This window comes from Megalobrama amblycephala, linkage group LG21, assembly GCF_018812025.1.
Source record: "Megalobrama amblycephala isolate DHTTF-2021 linkage group LG21, ASM1881202v1, whole genome shotgun sequence".
Lineage (NCBI taxonomy): Eukaryota > Metazoa > Chordata > Actinopteri > Cypriniformes > Xenocyprididae > Megalobrama > Megalobrama amblycephala.
The window spans coordinates 30,489,008-30,508,304 of record NC_063064.1 but is presented as its reverse complement, the minus strand read 5'-3'; the positions used below and the strand labels follow the sequence as shown (position 1 = coordinate 30,508,304).

At 34.6% G+C, this 19,297-nt stretch overlaps 5 protein-coding genes across 6 annotated transcripts in view; 1 reads left to right on the top strand and 4 right to left on the bottom strand.

Annotated features, from left to right (window-relative positions):
• Nucleotides 1–1,264: 1,264 nt before the first annotated feature.
• On the bottom strand, nt 1,265–3,235 carry LOC125256164 (ADP-ribosylation factor 4-like). The gene is made up of 6 exons (XM_048171914.1): nt 3,016–3,235; nt 2,376–2,456; nt 2,175–2,284; nt 2,005–2,076; nt 1,798–1,923; nt 1,265–1,725 (listed from the first exon to the last, which is right to left on the bottom strand). The coding sequence occupies exons 1-6, from the start codon at nt 3,080–3,082 to the stop codon at nt 1,639–1,641; spliced, it is 543 nt and encodes a 180-aa protein (XP_048027871.1). The 5' UTR covers nt 3,083–3,235; the 3' UTR covers nt 1,265–1,638.
• Nucleotides 3,236–4,766: 1,531 nt separating this feature from the next.
• Nucleotides 4,767–6,674, bottom strand: LOC125256159 (ADP-ribosylation factor 4-like). The gene is made up of 5 exons (XM_048171908.1): nt 6,306–6,674; nt 6,031–6,111; nt 5,826–5,935; nt 5,537–5,734; nt 4,767–5,464 (listed from the first exon to the last, which is right to left on the bottom strand). The coding sequence occupies exons 1-5, from the start codon at nt 6,370–6,372 to the stop codon at nt 5,375–5,377; spliced, it is 546 nt and encodes a 181-aa protein (XP_048027865.1). The 5' UTR covers nt 6,373–6,674; the 3' UTR covers nt 4,767–5,374.
• Nucleotides 6,675–8,321: 1,647 nt separating this feature from the next.
• On the bottom strand, nt 8,322–10,082 carry LOC125256160 (ADP-ribosylation factor 4-like). Its single transcript, XM_048171909.1, has 6 exons — nt 9,560–10,082; nt 9,314–9,394; nt 9,097–9,206; nt 8,944–9,015; nt 8,719–8,844; nt 8,322–8,646 (listed from the first exon to the last, which is right to left on the bottom strand). The coding sequence occupies exons 1-6, from the start codon at nt 9,624–9,626 to the stop codon at nt 8,557–8,559; spliced, it is 546 nt and encodes a 181-aa protein (XP_048027866.1). The 5' UTR covers nt 9,627–10,082; the 3' UTR covers nt 8,322–8,556.
• A 355-nt stretch (nt 10,083–10,437) lies between these two features.
• On the top strand, nt 10,438–12,929 carry LOC125256163 (ADP-ribosylation factor 4-like). Of its 2 annotated transcripts, none has more exons than XM_048171911.1 (6): nt 10,438–10,669; nt 10,845–10,925; nt 11,628–11,737; nt 11,823–11,894; nt 11,993–12,118; nt 12,553–12,929. In XM_048171911.1, exons 1-6 carry the CDS (start codon nt 10,603–10,605, stop codon nt 12,637–12,639), a joined length of 543 nt encoding a protein of 180 aa, XP_048027868.1. In that variant the 5' UTR covers nt 10,438–10,602; the 3' UTR covers nt 12,640–12,929. The 2 variants fall into 2 exon arrangements, with proteins under 2 accessions (XP_048027868.1, XP_048027869.1); XM_048171912.1 differs by having other exon boundaries at nt 11,993–12,145; nt 12,508–12,629.
• Nucleotides 12,930–14,862: 1,933 nt separating this feature from the next.
• Nucleotides 14,863–19,297, bottom strand: part of dennd6aa (DENN/MADD domain containing 6Aa) — a 27,222-nt gene continuing 22,787 nt past the window's right edge. Inside the window, exons 16-19 of the mRNA XM_048172422.1 lie at nt 18,665–18,718; nt 18,436–18,545; nt 18,159–18,336; nt 14,863–18,004 (exon numbers count right to left, since the gene is read on the bottom strand). Coding sequence (XP_048028379.1) covers nt 17,873–18,004; nt 18,159–18,336; nt 18,436–18,545; nt 18,665–18,718 — 474 coding nt within the window. The 3' untranslated portion in view covers nt 14,863–17,872. The remainder of the gene's footprint in view (nt 18,005–18,158; nt 18,337–18,435; nt 18,546–18,664; nt 18,719–19,297) is intronic.

Sequence of the window (19,297 nt, the reverse complement as noted above, 5' to 3'; positions counted from 1 at the left end):
AAGTTTGGAAACATTACTATTTTTAATGTTTTTGAACGAAGTCTCTTATGCTCATTAAGGCTGCATTTATTTCATAATAAATACAGAAAAAAACAATAATATTGTGAAATATTATTACAATTTAAAATTATGGTTTTCTATTTTAATATACTTTAAAATATAATTTATTTCTGTGAATTTTCAGCATCATTACTCCAGTCTTCAGTGTCACATGATCCTTCAGAAATCATTGTAATATGATGATTTATTATCAATGTTGGAAACAGTTGTGCTGCTTAATATTTTTTGGAACCTGTGATACTTTTTTCAGGATTCATTGATGAATGAAAGGTTAAAAAGAACAGCATTTATTCAAAATATAAATCTTTTCTAACAATATAAATCTTTACTATCACTTTTTATCATTTTAACACATCCGTGCTGAATAAAAGTATTAATTTCTTAAAAAAAAAAGAAAGAAAGAAAATTACTGACCCCAAACTTTTGAACGGTAGTGTATATTGTTACAAAAGATTTCTATTTTAAATAAATGCTGATATTTTTTAACTTTTTATTCATCAAAGAATCCTGAAAAAGTAACACAGGTTATAAAATAATATTAAGCAGCACAACTGTTTCCAACATTGATAATAAATCATCATATTAGAATGATTTCTGAAGGATCATGTGACACTGAAGACTGGAGTAATGATGCTGAAAATTCAGCTTTGATCACAGAAATAAATTATATTTTAAAGTATATTAAAATAGAAAACCATAATTTTAAATTGTAATAATATTTCACAATATTATTGTTTTTTTCTGTATTTATTATGAAATAAATGCAGCCTTAATGAGCATAAGAGACTTTGTTCAAAAACATTAAAAATAGTAATGTTTCCAAATGTTTGACTGGTAGTTTGTATATATACATATATATCCCATATATTGCATTTATGCATATTTAGGTTGTGTGTGTGTGTGTATATATATATATATATATATAGGATATATATTGCACATAAAATATTGCACATGGTGACCTATTTTTTTTCTGTTTTGTTTTTACTTCTATTTTTTCTTCTTTGTATCTTGTTAAACTAATAAAGAAAAAATGTATTATGACGTACATTAAATGATAAAATAATTAGTTATAATTATTTCTATCTATCTATCTATCTATCTATCTATCTATCTATCTATCATAATTGTGCAAAACACTATTTCTCATGCATTTTTTAATTCTGTTTATTATTTATTTATTAAATGAGAGTGAAACTAAAGCTTGTAAATATACATCATTTATTGGATGTATTTTAAAAGCACAGATAAATATTCCAGGCAGACATCAGCTCGTCCAGAACACACACCAAAACAAGTCAAACATGACATATAACAACATAGTACAGCAGTAGTGCATAATTTATAAATTCAGTCATATACATACATACTCTAGTGTATTTGAAAGGCACTTATCGAAGGTATAGGCAAATCCATGTACATTAGAATCAAAAATAGGCCAAAAATGATTTGTGTTTATAGTGGTAAAATTTACTGAACAAGAATTATACATAAAGATGTATAATAATAATCCATGAAAATCTGGAGACATAATATATACATTCAGTACTGATTTAGTGTATTTTCTTCTGTAGCGTTTTATCGTTTGGACAGTTGATCCGAGAGCCAGTCCAGTCCTTCATATAACCCTGATCCTTGAACCGCACATGTGGGCTGAACGAACCACTGAGAGAGAGAGAGAAACACATGTGACCTCACACATCTGCAGCTCTATGAGTCTGTGTATCACTCACTCACCTGTCTTCCTCTCAGTGCGTGTAAACCCAGTCTCTCTGTCAGCTCGTGGACTGCCATGGCTTTGGGTAAATCCTGCTTGTTAGCGAGAACTAACAGAACAACGTCTCTCATCTCATCCTCCGCCAGCTGAAGAGGTTCAAGTGGATTTAGACATGATGCACAAACACAATATCACATGTAGACTAGTGTAAATGATCTAGCTCTTACCATCATATTTAGCTCCTCTGCTGCCATTTCAATCCTGTCCTGATCACTGCTGTCCACCACAAAGATCAGTCCCTGATTCGTACAAACACACACACTGAGTGTTCACATTTTCAAAGCAAAAGCCAGATATTATATAAATGCATAATGACACGTTTGTGTTAAACTCTTACCTCAGTGTACTGATAATAATATTTCCAAAGACCTCTGATTTTGGTCTGACCACCAACATCCCACACAGTGAAAGAGATGTTTTTATAATCTACTGTTTCAACATTAAAACCTAGAGAGATAATTGATGAAGAATTGGATATTTCAATTAGTTAGACACAACAAACATGTATATATGTATTTAAATACATCATATTTCTTACCAATAGTTGGAATAGTTGTGACAACTTCACCAAGTTTGAGTTTGTAGAGGACTGTTGTTTTCCCTGCTGCATCCAGACCAACTTGGAGAAGAAATATTTACATTTATTTCCACAACGTAAACGAACAAGATTGATAATTAAAATATTCATAGGCCTATATCAGATTATTAATATGCCTTAAAATTATTTACCACAATAAGGGCTAAACTGACTTTAAACTCAACCCAGGTGAAAAAATACTATAGTAAATAGGCCTAGTGTTTTTGAACCATACTATAGTAAATTGTAGTATACTGTATATATTTTAATATTTACAACACTTGTTAATGAATGCTACAGCATACTATCTATAGTGAACTGAAAAACTGTTATAAATACTGTAGTATACTTTAGTTTTTACTACAGTAAACTGTAGTGTATATTGTAGTATAATATACCCTAAAGTTGTAGAAAACTTAGTACAGTATTGGGTAACTTAATTTGTTTATATTACAATAGTTGTTATATTATCACAGCAACTATCGAATTACCACAGAAAATTAATTACTATAGTATAGTTCAAAAACACTATAGTATTTACTATAAATTACTATAGTATTTTTTTCACCTGGGAAAGTTTGGAGAAAAAATATTTACTCACCCATAAGCAATCTAATCTGCTTTTTCACAAAGAGACGAGAGAAAATATGGGAGAAATAGTTACCCATGTTTAGCTAGAATTAGTTGACAATACGTGCCACTGCCTAGTTAAAGTCTCAGATTGGTAATGGTGTGTGTTCAATGTGTGTGAGTGTTTATATAAGCTTTTTGCTTTCGGTTTGACTGACAGCTCAACTCCGCCACCCTCACACAGGTCGCGCGCAGTTTCTCTCGTTGCAAATCCAACGCGTTCGATATGACGTCACCAACTGTATCACGTGTCAAAACAAACTTTTTTTTTTTTACAATTTAAAGTTAGCTCACTTGAATGAAGTAAATAAATGTGTGGAAATATGAGCAGCGCTTCTGGGCAATAGTTGCTGTGGTTGCCAGATCTTCACCATAAAAACACTGTGATTGATAATATTGCAAGCATTTGGTTGTATGTGTTTGTCATGAAATTATGTTAATATTCCAAGCTAATTGAGGTATTAAATTTCTTACTATAAAATGTAGGTGACCAACATAACCAATCAGATGATGTAATGAACCTGAATCAGTTTCTCAAACAAATGTAAACACCACTAACATACTGAAAATGGTCACAAACAGCAAACCCCATGCATAAGGGTAACACACAACACAATAAAATAATCCAAAAAACATTAAAGAGGTGGTTGATTATGATTTCACTTTTTTTTATATACTTTATTTAGTGTGTAATGTTGCTGTTTGAGCATAAACAACATCTGCAAAGTTATGACGCTCAAAGTTCAATGCAAAGAGAGATGTTTTCTTTTACACAAATCACTACAAAAAATAGCAAGTAGGGACTACAGCGAGTGGTGACATCACAAACCCCAAAATTTACATAAACCCCGCCCCAAAGAACACGCAACAAAGGGGGCGGGGCCATGTTGAGCTGCTTTAGAGAAGAGGAAGAGTTGTTGTAGTAGAGTTTTGCATCATTTTACGCCGGACTGCTTCACAAACGAGGGTCAATTCAACACAAAAGATGAACATGACGGCACATGCTAGTGGATGAGTTGAATCAACTCCACAGCAACTACATAAATTTATCCACTAACCATTCAGAAACGTCTAAAAGTTGTAACTTCTTCCTGAGTCTCTCCATCAGTGTCGACTCCGGTTTGAACAATGTAAGGCTGAACACCGTTACTGACAATCCTCATTTTGGCTGCGTGAGATTCTCCAGCTTTGTTGTTGTTGAGCTGTTAAAGCTCCGCCCTCTTCTGGAAAGGGGGCGGGGAGCAGCAGCTCATTTGCATTTAAAGGGACACACACAAAAACGTTGTGTTTTTGCTCAAACCCAAATAGGGGCAAATTTGACAAGCTATAATAAATGATCTGTGGGGGATTTTGAGCTGAAACTTCACAGACACATTCTGGAGACAACAGAGACTTATATTACATCTTCTGAAAGGAGCATTATAGGTCCCCCTTTAACTAAGTAACAAAACATGGCATAAAACCAATAGCAAAAACGATACTATTGTTGTTTTACAATATTTTACCATAAAATTAGGCCTATACATATTGCTGTTAGATATAGTAGGCCAATATATTATAAATATTACAAATATTGTCTTTTGAAATATAATTTCTTATAACATACTTACAGTTATTACTAACATGTATTACTTAGAAAAAAAAATTGTTTAAGATGGCATCAGGTTGTTTTTAATTGTGCAATTAATTCTATAATATGTATTCATTAAATTAGAGTGAATATTAATGTTTGTATATAAATAAATACATCATTTATTGGAGATATTTGAAAGGCACAGATAAATATTACAGGCAGACATCAGCTCGTTCATTCAAATTGCAAATACAACAGAACACATACTAAAACATGACAAACCTTCTTTCAAAGTCCATAGAACAACAATAATTTTTTTTTTTTTCAAAAGTAAGACTAACAATTTAAAATATACAGTTTTAATTTAACATTAATAAATCAAAATGCTTTTGAGATAATAAACAGTTTGAGGCTGTTATAATAAAGTATTCATTCCAGTACAATAGTGTATTTTTCAAGTATCATTCAACAAAAAACCCAAAATAAAGTATTAAAGCGACCATGAAATCAAAATGGACAATTCTTGTTGTTTATCAAATATTGCACAATTTATTATAAATGATTTATCTTAAGTTATCCTTTAGTCAGAATAACATCCCTCCCTCTTGCAGCGACATCTCTTCTCTTCTCTGATGACGAGTTTACTGGCGCCAGTAATCAAGCCGTGCCCTTTTTGTTCTTGTTCCAGAAGCCGTTTCACTCGGATATGCGTCACAATAGGGAAGAAAAACGTCTTCCGTTTCATGTGGATTTTGCTTCATTGTTGTTTGGACAGTTGATCCGAGAGCCAGTCCAGTCCTTCATATAACCCTGATCCTTGAACCGCACATGTGGGCTGAACGAACCACTGAGAGAGAGAGAGAAACACATGTGACCTCACACATCTGCAGCTCTATGAGTCTGTGTATCACTCACTCACCTGTCTTCCTCTCAGTGCGTGTAAACCCAGTCTCTCTGTCAGCTCGTGGACTGCCATGGCTTTGGGTAAATCCTGCTTGTTAGCGAGAACTAACAGAACAACGTCTCTCATCTCATCCTCCGCCATCATCATATTTAGTTCTTCTGCTGCCATTTCAATCCTGTCATGATCACTGCTGTCCACCACAAAGATCAGACCCTGAATCGTACAAACACACATGAATAAAACCACATTTGGGCAAATATAATAAACTGATTGTACTGCAGACAATTTGAATAGTGATAAAAACCTTAGTGTTTTGATAGTAATGTCTCCAGAGGCCTCTGATGACGCTCTGACCACCAACATCCCAAACCGTGAAGGAGATGTTTTTATATTCAACTGTCTCAACATTAAAACCTAGAAAGGAGGAGGATAAGCAGTTAGACATGATATATAGAAAAAAAATATTCATGCAGGAATTGATCAATTATGGCTTGCTTTGAGTTTCTCACCAATAGTCGGAATAGACGAGACAACTTCACCAAGTTTGAGTTTGTAAAGGATTGTTGTTTTCCCTGCTGCATCCAGACCAACTTGGAGAAGAAATATTTACATTTATTTCCACAATGGAAATGCACAAGATTCATATTTTGAATATTTTCTAAAATAGTAAAGTTCACATAATAATATAGTCGCCATAGAGAAATAATAGTTTGTTCAAAATTTGATAATATGAGTAAAGATCAAGTTTTTAAAACATTTAGAGGAAAAAACAACATGTACTCACCCATAAGTAACCTCATCTCTTTTTTCTCAAAGAGACGAGAGAAAATGTGAGAGAAGAAGACGCCCATTTTGAAAAGTGAGGATGAAAAAGCTGTTTTCTGTATTTAGTGAAAGTAAATGTCCAGAGGATGAGTCTCAGATTGTTAGTGTGATGTTGGTGTGAGTGTGTGAGTGTTTATATAGGCTTTTTTGCTTTCGGTTTGACTGACAGCTCAACTCCGCCACCCTCACACAAGTCGCGCGCAGTTTCTCTCGTTGCAAATCCAACGCGTTCGATATGACGTCACCAACTGTATCACGTGTCAAAACAAACTTCTTTTTTTTTACAATTTAAAGTTAGCTCACTTGAATTAAGTAAATAAATGTGTGGAAAATATGAGCGGCGCTTCTGGTCTGGTCAGGAAGGATATAAATAGTTGCTGTGGTTGCCAGATCTTCACCATAAAAACACTGTGATAGTTAATATTGCAAGCATTTGGGTGTATGTGTTTGTCATTAAATTAGGCTATGTTAATATTACAAGCTATTTGAGTAATTACATTTCTTACTATAAAATGTAGAGTAGAGATAGTAGAGTTTTGTGTCATTTTACGCCGCACTGCTTCACAAACGAGGGTCAATTCAACGTTGGATTTGCACAAAAGATTAACATGACGGCACATGCTAGTGGATAAGTTGAATCAACTCCACAGCAACTACATAAATTTATCCACTATCCATTCAGAAACGTCCAGTTTCATTCTAAAAGTTGTAACTTCTTCCTGAGTCTCTCCATCAGTGTCGACTCCGGTTTGAACAATGTAAGGCTGAACACAGTTACTGACAATCCTCATTTTGGCTGCATGAGATTCTCCAGCTTTGTTGTTGTTGAGCTGTTAAAGCCCTGTCCTCTTCTGGAAAGGGGGCCGGGAGCAGCAGCTCATTTGCATTTAAAGGGACACACACAAAAATGGCGTGTTTTTGCTCAAACCCAAATAGGGGCAAATTTGACAAGCTATAATAAATGATCTGTGGGGGATTTTGAGCTGAAACTTCACAGACACATTCTGGGGACACCAGAGACTTATATTACATCTTGTAAAAACATGGCATAAAACCGATAACTGATAGCGAAAAAGATACTATTGTTGTTGTACAAAATTTTACCATACAAATAGGCCTTACATATTGCTGTTAAATAAAGTAGGCCTATATATTATAAATATTGTCTTTTAAAATATAATTTATTATCATATGTGTTACTTACAGTTTTTACTAACATTTATTACTTAGAAAAATTACATTTTTTTAGGATGGCATCAGGTTGTGTTTAAAGTTTGATGCTAGTAACTAAAGGTCTGATCCCAAATGATGATTTGTGAACTGTTGCAGTTGTTACTCCAGGTGACTCAGGTGGACTGAACCTATAGTCACTTTAAATAAAAACACTAGCTAATAATAATAGTTAGTACATTTTAAAAAAATGTGTTACTGAAAGTGAAAGACATTTTTTTTTGTAAATGCATCATTTATTGAAGCTGTTTGCAAGCACATATTGATATTTTTGGAACAGCAGTTCTGTTTTTATTTGTGCAAAACATGCACTATTTCTAATGCATTTTCTATTCTGTAATATGTATTTATTAAATGAGAGTGAAACACTGTAAATAAATACATCATTTATTAGAGATATTTGAAAGGCACAGATAAATATTACAGGTCATTCTTTCAAAGTGCAAATACAACAGAACATATACTAAAACATGACAAACTTTTTTAAAGTCAATAGAACAACAATATAAAAAAAATTATATAACAAAATAATTTTTTTTTCAAAATTAAGAATATACAAAAATATACAGTTTTGATTTAACATTAATGAATCAAAATGCTTTTGAGATAATAAACAGTTCGAGGCTGTTATAATATATACAGTATTCATTCCAGTTCAATAGTGTATTTTTCAAGTATCAGTCCACAAAACCTTCAAAATAAAGTATTAAAGCAACCATGAAATCAAAATGGACAATTCTTGTTGTTTATGGAATATTGCATAATTTATTATAAATGATTTATCTTAAGTTAATCTTTAATCAGAATAACATCCCTCCCTCTTGCAGCGACATCTCTTCTCTTCTCTGATGACGAGTTTACTGGCACCAGTAATCAAGCCGTGCCCTTTTTGTTCTTGTTCCAGAAGCCGTTTCACTCGGATATGCGTCACAATAGGGAAGAAAAGACTATTGCAACTTCCGTTTCATGTGGACTTTGCTTTATTGTTGTTTGGACAGTTGATCCGAGAGCCAGTCCAGTCCTTCATATAACCCTGATCCTTGAACCGCACATGTGGGCTGAACGAACCACTGAGAGAGATAGAGAAACACATGTGACCTCACACATCTGCAGCTCTATGAGTCTGTGTATCACTCACTCACCTGTCTTCCTCTCAGTGCGTGTAAACCCAGTCTCTCTGTCAGCTCGTGGACTGCCATGGCTTTGGGTAAATCCTGCTTGTTAGCGAGAACTAACAGAACAACGTCTCTCATCTCATCCTCCGCCAGCTGAAGAGGTTTAAGTGGGTTTAGACATGATGCACAAACACAATATCACATGTAGACTTGATGATAGTGAGCAAGTGTAAATGATCATAGATGTCTTACCACCATATTTAGCTCCTCTGCTGCCGTTTCAATCCTGTCCTGATCACTGCTGTCCACCACAAAGATCAGACCCTGAATCAAACAAACACTTTCTTCAGCTTATTTCATAAAAAGCAGCTGGTTATATGATATTTGAACTGAACACATTGTTACCTTAGTGTTCGAATAGTAATGTCTCCAGAGGCGTGTGATGAGGTGCTGACTGCCGACATCCCAAACAATGAAGGAGATGTTTTTATATTCAACTGTCTCAACATTAAAACCTAAAGAGAATCAGAGTCATATCAGTCACAGTGATTCAGTACTTATGAAATATAATACTATCTTTGATTTTAGTATTAAAACATTTGTTTGACCTGAAGTTTCTTACCAATAGTTGGAATAGTTGTGACAACTTCACCAAGTTTGAGTCTGTAGAGGATTGTTGTTTTCCCTGCTGCATCCAGACCAACTTGGAGAAGAAATATTTACTCCATTAACTTACACATAATACATAATAGGAATATTTTCTGAGGATTTTTTAAATTCCACGTATCAATTAATATGTAGCCTACTAGAGAAAAATTTGTTCAAAAATTGAATAAGAATCAAAGATTCTTAAACAAATTTTACTCACGCATAAGCAGCCTCATCTCTTTTTTCTCAAAGAGACGAGAGAAAATGTGAGAGAAGAAGACGCCCATTTTGAAAAGTGCAGATGAAAAAGCTGTTTTCTGTATTTAGTGAAAGTAAATGTCCAGAGGATGAGTCTCAGATTGTTAGTGTGATGTTGGTGTGAGTGTGTGAGTGTTTATATATGCTTTTTGCTTTCGGTTTGACTGACAGCTCAACTCCGCCATCCTCACACAGGTAAATCCAACGCGTTCGATATGACGTCACCAACTGTTTATTTTATTTATTATATTTTAAATTTAATCTTCCTTTATTTGGATTTTCATTATGTAACCACTGTCAGATTTTGTTTTTGTTTTTTTGGCTTTATAATTATGTCTGCCTTTATATTTTTGTAGTTTGCGATTTGTTAATATTGTTCATTTGATGCCTATTTTGTTTGTATACTTGTCGAGTTTCAATAAATAAAAAAATAAAAATCTTGTTACGATGTTTAAAATTTCTTTAGCTTAATAAAGATTTCAGATGTGCTGTAAAATCTAACGAGGATCGTGCGCGAGGTTTGTTTTCCCGGGCTTTGTAAACATAATTTTACAAATAAGTGTAATCTACTGTTGCCGAAGGGTTTTGATCCATAAAAATTGTTGTTAAATTAAAAATCATAGCTGTTCGATCTTGTCACTCTTAATTTATTATAATTTTTATAACCTAAAATACACATAATAAAATTATATTTTAGCGATTCACTGATACTCTTTGATCACCAAAACTAATAACGGTTGTTTCTGATTATTTTGCACTTTGTTTAGACACGTGACGATGACGTGACGTCATATCGAACGCGTTGGATTTGCAACGAGAGAAACTGCGCGCGACTTCTGTGAGGGTGGCGGTGTTGAGCTGTCAGTCAAACCGAAAGCAAAAAAGCCTATATAAACACTCACACACTCACACCAACATCACACTAACAATCTGATCCTCGTCCTCGTCCTCGACATTTACTTTCACTAAATACAGAAAACAGCTTTTTCATCTGCACTTTTCAAAATGGGCGTCTTCTTCTCTCACATTTTCTCTCGTCTCTTTGAGAAAAAAGAGATGAGGTTACTTATGGGTGAGTACATTTTTTTTTTTTAAAGAATCTTTGATTCTTATTCAAATTTTGAACAAATATTTCTCTAGTACATATGAATTGATACGTAAAAATGTAATAAAACCTCAGAAAATATTCCAATTATGAATTGTGTGCATGTTAATTGTGGAATAAATGTAAATATTTCTTCTCCAAGTTGGTCTGGATGCAGCAGGGAAAACAACAGTCCTCTACAAACTCAAACTTGGTAAAGTTGTCACAACTATTCCAACTCTAGGTAAGAAAATTCAGGTCAAAGAAATGTTTTAATATTTAAAGGGTTAGTTCACCCAAAAATGAAAATAATCGAATTTGTTACTCACGCTCATGCCGTTCCACACCCGTAAGACCTTCGTTCATCTTCAGAACACAAATTAAGATATTTTTGTTGAAATCCGATGGCTCAGTGAGGCCTGCATAGCCAGCAATGACATTTCCTCTCTCAAGATCCATTAATGTACTAAAAACATTTAAATCAGTTCATGTGAGTACAGTGGTTCAATATTAATATTATAAAGCCACACCGATTCATAACGCTCCGAAGCTTCCTGAAGCAGTGTTTTGAAATCGTCCATCACTATATAAGTCGTTATTTAGTTTTTTGGCGCACCAAAAATATTCTCGTGGCTTTATAATATTAATATTTAACCACTGTACTCACATGAACTGATTTAAATATGTTTTTAGTACATTAATGGATCTTGAGAGAGGAAATGTCATTGCTCCCTATGCAGGCCTCACTGAGCCATCGGATTTCAACAAAAATATCTTAATTTGTGTTCTTAAGATGAACGAAGGTCTTACGGGTGTGGAACGGCATGAGGGTAATAAATGACAGAATTTCCATTTTTGGGTGAACTAACCCTTTAATAATCAAAGATAGTATTATATTTCATAAGTACTGAATCACTGTGACTGATATGACTCTGATTCTCTTTAGGTTTTAATGTTGAGACAGTTGAATATAAAAACATCTCTTTCACGGTTTGGGATGTCGGCGGTCAGGACGTTATCAGACGCCTCTGGAGACATTACTATCAGAACACTAAGGTAACAATGTGTTCAGTTCAAATATCATATAACCAGCTGCTTTTAATGAAATGCACTGAACAAAGTGTGTGTTTGAACGATTCAGGGTCTGATCTTTGTGGTGGACAGCAGTGATCAGGACAGGATTGAAACGGCAGCAGAGGAGCTAAAAAAGATGGTAAGTCAACTATGATCATTTACCTAGTTCACTATAATCAAGTCTACATGCGATATTGTGTTTGTGCATCATGTCTAAATCCACTTAAACCTCTTCAGCTGGCGGAGGATGAGATGAGAGACGTTGTTCTGTTAGTTCTCGCTAACAAGCAGGATTTACCCAAAGCCATGGCAGTCCACGAGCTGACAGAGAGACTGGGTTTACACGCACTGAGAGGAAGACAGGTGAGTGAGTGATACACAGACTCATAGGGTGCTTCTCAATATCCCTCCTCGTTTCCTCGCTCCTCCGTCCTAGGATACACAGGTGCCTCCTTTGCGGAAGTCTTTCTCGTCAAGAAACGTGACGCACGCATAAATTCTCCTCCCCCGCATCATGTTTTATTAATATATTATATATATTTTTTGAAATAACCCAACTTTAATAATAACATGTGGGCAGATCCCACAAAGGGAGCGAGGATATATCATTTCACTTGATTAAATTTCTACACCCTCGAGTCTTTTCCTTGCGTCCTTCCCTCGCATCCTGAAGGGGTGGAGCTAAGATGCGAGGAAAGGAAGCAAGGAAAGGAAACGAGGATGCACAAATAAGAATTGAGAAGCACCCATAGAGCTGCAGATGTGTGAGGTCACATGTGTTTCTCTCTCTCTCTCAGTGGTTCGTTCAGCCCACATGTGCGGTTCAAGGATCAGGGTTATATGAAGGACTGGACTGGCTCTCGGATCAACTGTCCAAACGATAAAACGCTACAGAAGAAAATACACTAAATCAGTACTGAATGTATATATTATGTCTCCAGATTTTCTATTTTTATTATGAGATATTCATGGAATATTATTATACATCTTTATATGTAATTCACTGTATATTTAATTTACTGCTATAAAGACATTTTTAAGTTATTTCTGTACATGTCTGTAAGATGTAAAGATGTATTTATTTACAAAATGTTTTTTTTTTCCATTTAAAGGCACAATATGTAAGATTTTTGGATTAAAATTTCAAAAAACCACTAGAACAGTGTTATATATTTTGTTGACGTGTACTTACATTATCCCAGATGTTTCCAAGAATATTTAAATCCAGAGAAATAATTTTAGCCAGGAATTTTAACCCTGTCCATGCGTCACCTATTAAAGGTGCCCAAGAATGCTTTTTCACAAGATGTAATATAAGTCTAAGGTGTCCCCTGAATGTGTCTGTGAAGTTTCAGCTCAAAATACCCCATAGATTTTTTTTAATTAATTTTTTTAACTGCCTATTTTGGGGCATCATTAACAATGCACTGATTTACACTCGGCGCCGCCCCCTTAAATCGCATGCTCCCTGCCACACCAGCTGTCGACTATATTACAGCGCATTTACAAAGTTCACACAGCTAATATAACCCTCAAATGTCTCTTTACAAGATGTTCGTCATGCATGCTGTATGCATGCTTCGAATTATGTGAGTAAAGTATTTATTTGGATGTTAAAGTTTTAGTCTGAGTGAATTTGAGGCTGTCCTCCGTGGCTAACGGCTAATGCTACACTGTTGGAGAGATTTATAAAGAATGAAGTTGTGTTTATGAATTATACAGACTGCAAGTGTTTAAAAATGAAAATAGCGACAGCTCTTGTCTCCGTGAATATAGTAAGAAATGATGGTAACTTTAACCTCATTTAACAGTACATTAGCAACATGCTAACGAAACATTTAGAAAGACAATTTACAAATATCAGTAAAAATATCATGCTATCATGGATTATGTCAGTTATTATTGCTCCATCTGCCATTTTTCGCTGTTGTTCTTGCTTGCTTACCTAGTCTGATGATTCGGCTGTGTGCAGCTCCAGACGTTAACTGGCTGCCCTTGTGTAATCCCTTTCATAATGTTGGGAACATGGGCTGGCATTATGCAAATATTGGGGCGTACACCCCGACTGTTACGTAACAGTCGGTGTTATGTTGAGATTCGCCTGTTCTTCGGAGGTCTTTTAAACAAATGAGATTTATATAATAAGGAGGAAACAATGGGGTTTGAGACTCACTGTATGTCTTTTCCATGTACTGAACTCTTGTTATTTAACTATGCCAAGGTAAATTCAATTTTTGAATCTAGGGCACCTTTAATGACATCATACCCGCATTACACTCGATTTCCGGTTTTATGGACCATGGAAACCATGGAAACATCAAAGACGCTTTAATATGTGTTTTATTAGACAAGGGAACAACTGTTTGGATACATTAATCAACAGAAAACTTATGTTATATAGCTCAACACAGTTATAATTTCAATATAATTTTCTTGATTTACCGCAAGTACCATGACTAATATCAATCTAGCTTATCACAGTGTGCAACAAGTGTCTCATAGCAGCTGCCGAGTGAATGCAGAGTAGCATTGTAACAACTTTCAACACACAAATGTATCTAATATGATAAACAGCGCTGCATTACCCTACATACGTTTGACTGGAAGAAGCAGAAGCGTTTGTCTGCGGCATAATAAAAGTCCCGCTGTTCTCGAGCCGTGTGTTGCGCTCGTCTCTCATTAGCAATCACTCCAGCGACCTCGTTCCACTCCAACACCCTTCTTCATACTATAGTAATGTTAATAAATCTATAATACATTACCTCATCCATGAATATGATTTCTGTCCGAGTCTCGTCGGATTCTTTTCCGCCGGCTGTAGACGTGAAGACAAGACTCCCAAGATTCTGCAAATTCAAGTTGTCATTTTGAATAAGCGACCTCTAGCGGCGAAAATTACACATTGTGCCTTTAAAACAGACCAATCTACAATAGTTTTATTGTGATAACAATAGCCACCTACTGTTTTTTCTCTTAAATCAAACATTCATTATACAGGTAATGATCAAAGAAGACCAAAATAACTTTGTTCGATTTCTATTTTGGCACTAAAATATACTAAAGTCGCACCGATACTAGAATCAAAAGAAACAGATTTATACCCAACACAGATTCATTATTGACATTTATTTACACCTGGAAAAAATATACTTGTTCTTCATTAAGGAGTAACAGAACAATGAAATACTTTCTAGGGAAAAGCTATTGTTGGTTACAGAAAAAATAAAAATAAAATAGTGGTTAAGGGTTTGATAGAAAAATATTGTTTATGCTGAAACAGACTGTGGTTCGATGTACATGGTTTACAAAAACCATAATTTTCCATTTATATCATTCTATAATAATCACCACAGCAACAAATAAAACACCCTGTATAATAACTACCAATATAAATGAGCAGATCAAAAATACAGATGTTAGAAAATATCCATCAGTATAACAAACAGGCGTCGTGTCAAAAGCAGTTCATTATTTGCGTATTAGAATATCAGAATATACCTCTTTAAAATTCAAGCATGTTAAAATAGGTTGTTCTTCAAATATAAAACATGAATGGTTGCCCAACAACCAGTTTACACAGGCCTACTGTCAGACAGGCCCAGATTCATGTGCAGGAATTAGTGTGGTCAAAAGTACAGATTGCGATACCAAGTCGGTACTAATATTTTAAAAATGTGACGAGCGCTTTTTGGGCGGATTCGTAAACACCTCTGATTGGCCTTTATGTTCGCGCGCTCATCACCAGATATGTCTGTGATTGGCTACACTGATCAATGCACGAGACCGTTTGAATTTGAAAGCGGGACCGTTTGAATTTGAAAGCGGGAACGTTTGAAAGCGGGACCGTTTGAATTTGAAAGTGGCACCGTTTGAAAGCAGTAGCCAATCACAGATATTTCCGATGAGCGCGTGAACACAATTGCCAATCAGAGATATTTATGAATCCGCTCAACCCGTCAAATTTTTTAAAATGTCAGTACCGACTTGGTATCGCGGTCGGTACTTTTGACAACACTACAGGAAATGAACATTAAACAACATACGTAAGGCGTCCCATGAGTCCAAATTAAACCAGCATAATCAACCAGATAAAGCATTCATGTGGAAACAGTGTCAGTTAGAGAGTGAAGTTGTACAGAAGTGTGACGGTCTTTGGTTCTTCACCGGTTTGTCTTTCTAGCTCAAGGCACACAACAGAAAGTTTGTATTTCCATCTTCAAATATCAAACATGGTTGACTTCATGGAATATGACCAGCTGTAAAACACAAGCCATAAAAATGTGTTTTTGAGGAGAACGTCTTCTGTTGCTCGACACGTTCCACTGATAAAGTGCAAATAACAGCTCTTTCTAAAGGTCAAACAATCATATTTCATGACATTAAAGCACTCATGTACTCAAAAACTACACACTTGGTCCTAAAAAAGAGATGGAAAATTGATCAAATCAAACTAATCAGAAAATGAAAGGCACAAAGAAACTGCAGTATTCACCTTTATCGGTCAAGCAAGTGTAAAGAAAAGCTGTATTTGAAGACTATATTGTGTGTAAATATAATTTTCTGAATGATGAAGTATATATGATATTGAATTAGAAGGAAGACCACAATCTCAGTGCGGGAAAGTGACTAGTTCTATCGGTTTAACCAGTGACCGGTGAGGAAAGGAAAAGACAATGGCTATTTTCCCTTTTGTGGTTAGTCAGCTTATGAATTAAAAATAAAAATAAATACATGTAAAACTCCACTGCTCTTCGTTGGGTTTGCCTTCATCATGAGAAATAGACATCATTGCATTTGTGCTGTTGAGTTAATGTCGGGCACCTGCGATAATGTGCTAATTGACCTTGTAAAGATGAACTATACTCACACTAGTGTCCTTCAACATTTATACGTTAGTAGTGTTGGTGTCTGTTAAAGGGGAAATAAATCTGCCTGTTATTGCAATATCACACCAATTAACACGATTCAAAACAGTGCATTTCATGAAAACATTTCCAGGGAACATTTCACCCCAAAATATAATGGAAAAAAAATATATAAAAGCCCATTTTTAGACCTTTTCATTTGATGACATTTTCTTGATAATTAAGTACATTTCAGCATAAATTATGTAATGCATCATTTTGAGTTTCTCAATATTCATGGTGATTCTCTATAATAATAATAGAAAAAAAAAACACTAATAATATTTAACAATTGAATACTTTATAATTTAAATAATGTCATGTTTTTCATAGTACAGTAATGAAAATTAGATTTGGTGTATTATAATAATAAAAACTGGATTTAAAATGTGTTTAATTATCATGAAAATAATGCCACAGGGCTAATATATATATATATATATATATATATATATATATATATATATATATATATATATATATATATATATTCATAGAATTAGAATATGCTTCATTTTCTTCATGCAAAATATAGTTTCTTAATTCCTCCTTCTTCATTTAGGGGTGAAATATGACCTGATTCTCACAAAAATAATGCCACAGAGTGTGTATATAAATATATATATATATATATATATATATATATATATATATATATATATATATATATATATATGCCACAATAAAATGGTCTTAAAATAGGCTTCATTTTTTTTATGTAAAATATTTCTTATTCCCTCTTCCTCATTTTGGGGTGAAATATGACCTGAACATGTTTTCGACAGGTTTCATGAATGATGATGTTCTGGTGTCACAGCACAACCATTTAAATATTTCTATTATTAGAGGTGAACATGAATCCGGCCCATTCAGCTTCAGATCCAGATCGCTTTTTCCTGATTCCATCGTATAAGTATCTTCATGTTTAAAATCAGCGGGAATGTTAATCTCACACAGTGAGACTTACAGCATTCAGACCGTAACACGTGTGCGTCATTTCTGCCATCATTCGTCCCTCGCGCGCTCAGTCACTTCCTGTGCTGTCGTCTGTGCTGTTTTTGGCAATGCCAGCATTGTCCGTTCAAGGGCACTCAGATCCGCAGCAACAAGTGCACTTGGAGGAGGATCCAGCAGAAATCCATCACACGTGTGGAAGTTCGTGTCTGTTAACCCCGTATGAGCCGCAGTCTGGTCCTTCAGCGTTGGCTGATGGTCAAGGGCTCGGCGGTTTATGTAAGATGCCCTGCAGGTCCTCTGGAAGAGAGAGTATGATGGTCTCGATATGGGACTGTAGTTTGGGCAGAGTTCCTGGTTTGACAGGAAGTTGATCTTTCTCGGCCTGAGTCTGAGAAACAACAAGGAGATGAATTACAATCAATGTAGCTGTGTTTTTTATGCAGATTTTACATGACAATTTACAATTTTTATGCAATATCCCAGAGTTGCATAAAAATAAGCGTATGGATGCATAGCTGATGAGATGTGCTGAACTGAAGTACCAGTTTCTCCTTGAGTTTGAGCACCAGATCGACCGTCTCCACCTCTGTGTGTTTCTGTATCCGCAGCTGTAGGTCTTCCTCACAGAGCGCCTCCAGATGAAGAGCTTCCAGCTTCTGCATCATCTCCTTCCTGCGGTTCCTGAACCAGCCATCGAAGTTCGGAGACCTCAGGAACTGCCTGCATGAGTCCAGAACAGATGAAAAGAGTACAGATGCATTTAAAGTGCTATATATATATAAAATCATATATATATCAAATCTGTGAGAGCTGCTGTACCTGTAGAGGCCGATCCAGTCTCCTTTGAGTCGTGAGGTGAGCTGAGGTCCAGCCTTCTCCAGTGTTTTCATAAACTCTTCCTGGTTGAACGGCCGCAGCTGTGGAGGACTCTGGGAAATGAGAGAAGGAACATTGTGAGTATCCTTAAAAGTTGCTAAACTGATTCATATAAAAAGGAAAAGATCTAAAAATGAAAAAAATAAAAATAAAAAAAAATAATCTGTCTTACTTTCCAGGGTGAAATGCTCTTCTGTAGAGGCATTAGACTGGCCACATAACGCTCCTGCAAATCAAACATAAAATATGAATTATAATATTATATCAAACATTTACTGTCTGGAAGTTAAGCCTGAGACTTCATCATTTTAGCATGTGTTTACCAAGTGTTATTTATATACTATTATACAATTTTTTCATGTTTAATTAGCTTTTATTTATTATTTTGTATTGTTTTCATTTTAATTTTAGTAATTTCATTATGTGCTTGTTAATTTGATTCATTTTTTAATATTTCTATTTAGCTTTAATTTATTTTTATTTCAGTTTTAGTAACTTTAGTACCTCAACTTGAACTAATTTCAGTTAATTTTCAAGATGTTTCTATTATATTATTATTATTATTTTTTAAGCTTTTCACCTAATATTTGTATTTAGCTTTAATTTATTTTTTATTTAAATTTTAGTTTTAGCAAATTTTAGTAATTCAACTTAAAATTATTTATTTCCAAGGCAATATTTCAATTTTTTGTTTACATTCTTTAAAGTTTTTCCATCTATTTATATTTAGCTTTAATTTTTATTTAAATTTTATTTTTTAGCAATTTTAGTAATTGAACTCAAATTTATTTTTTCCAAGGCAATA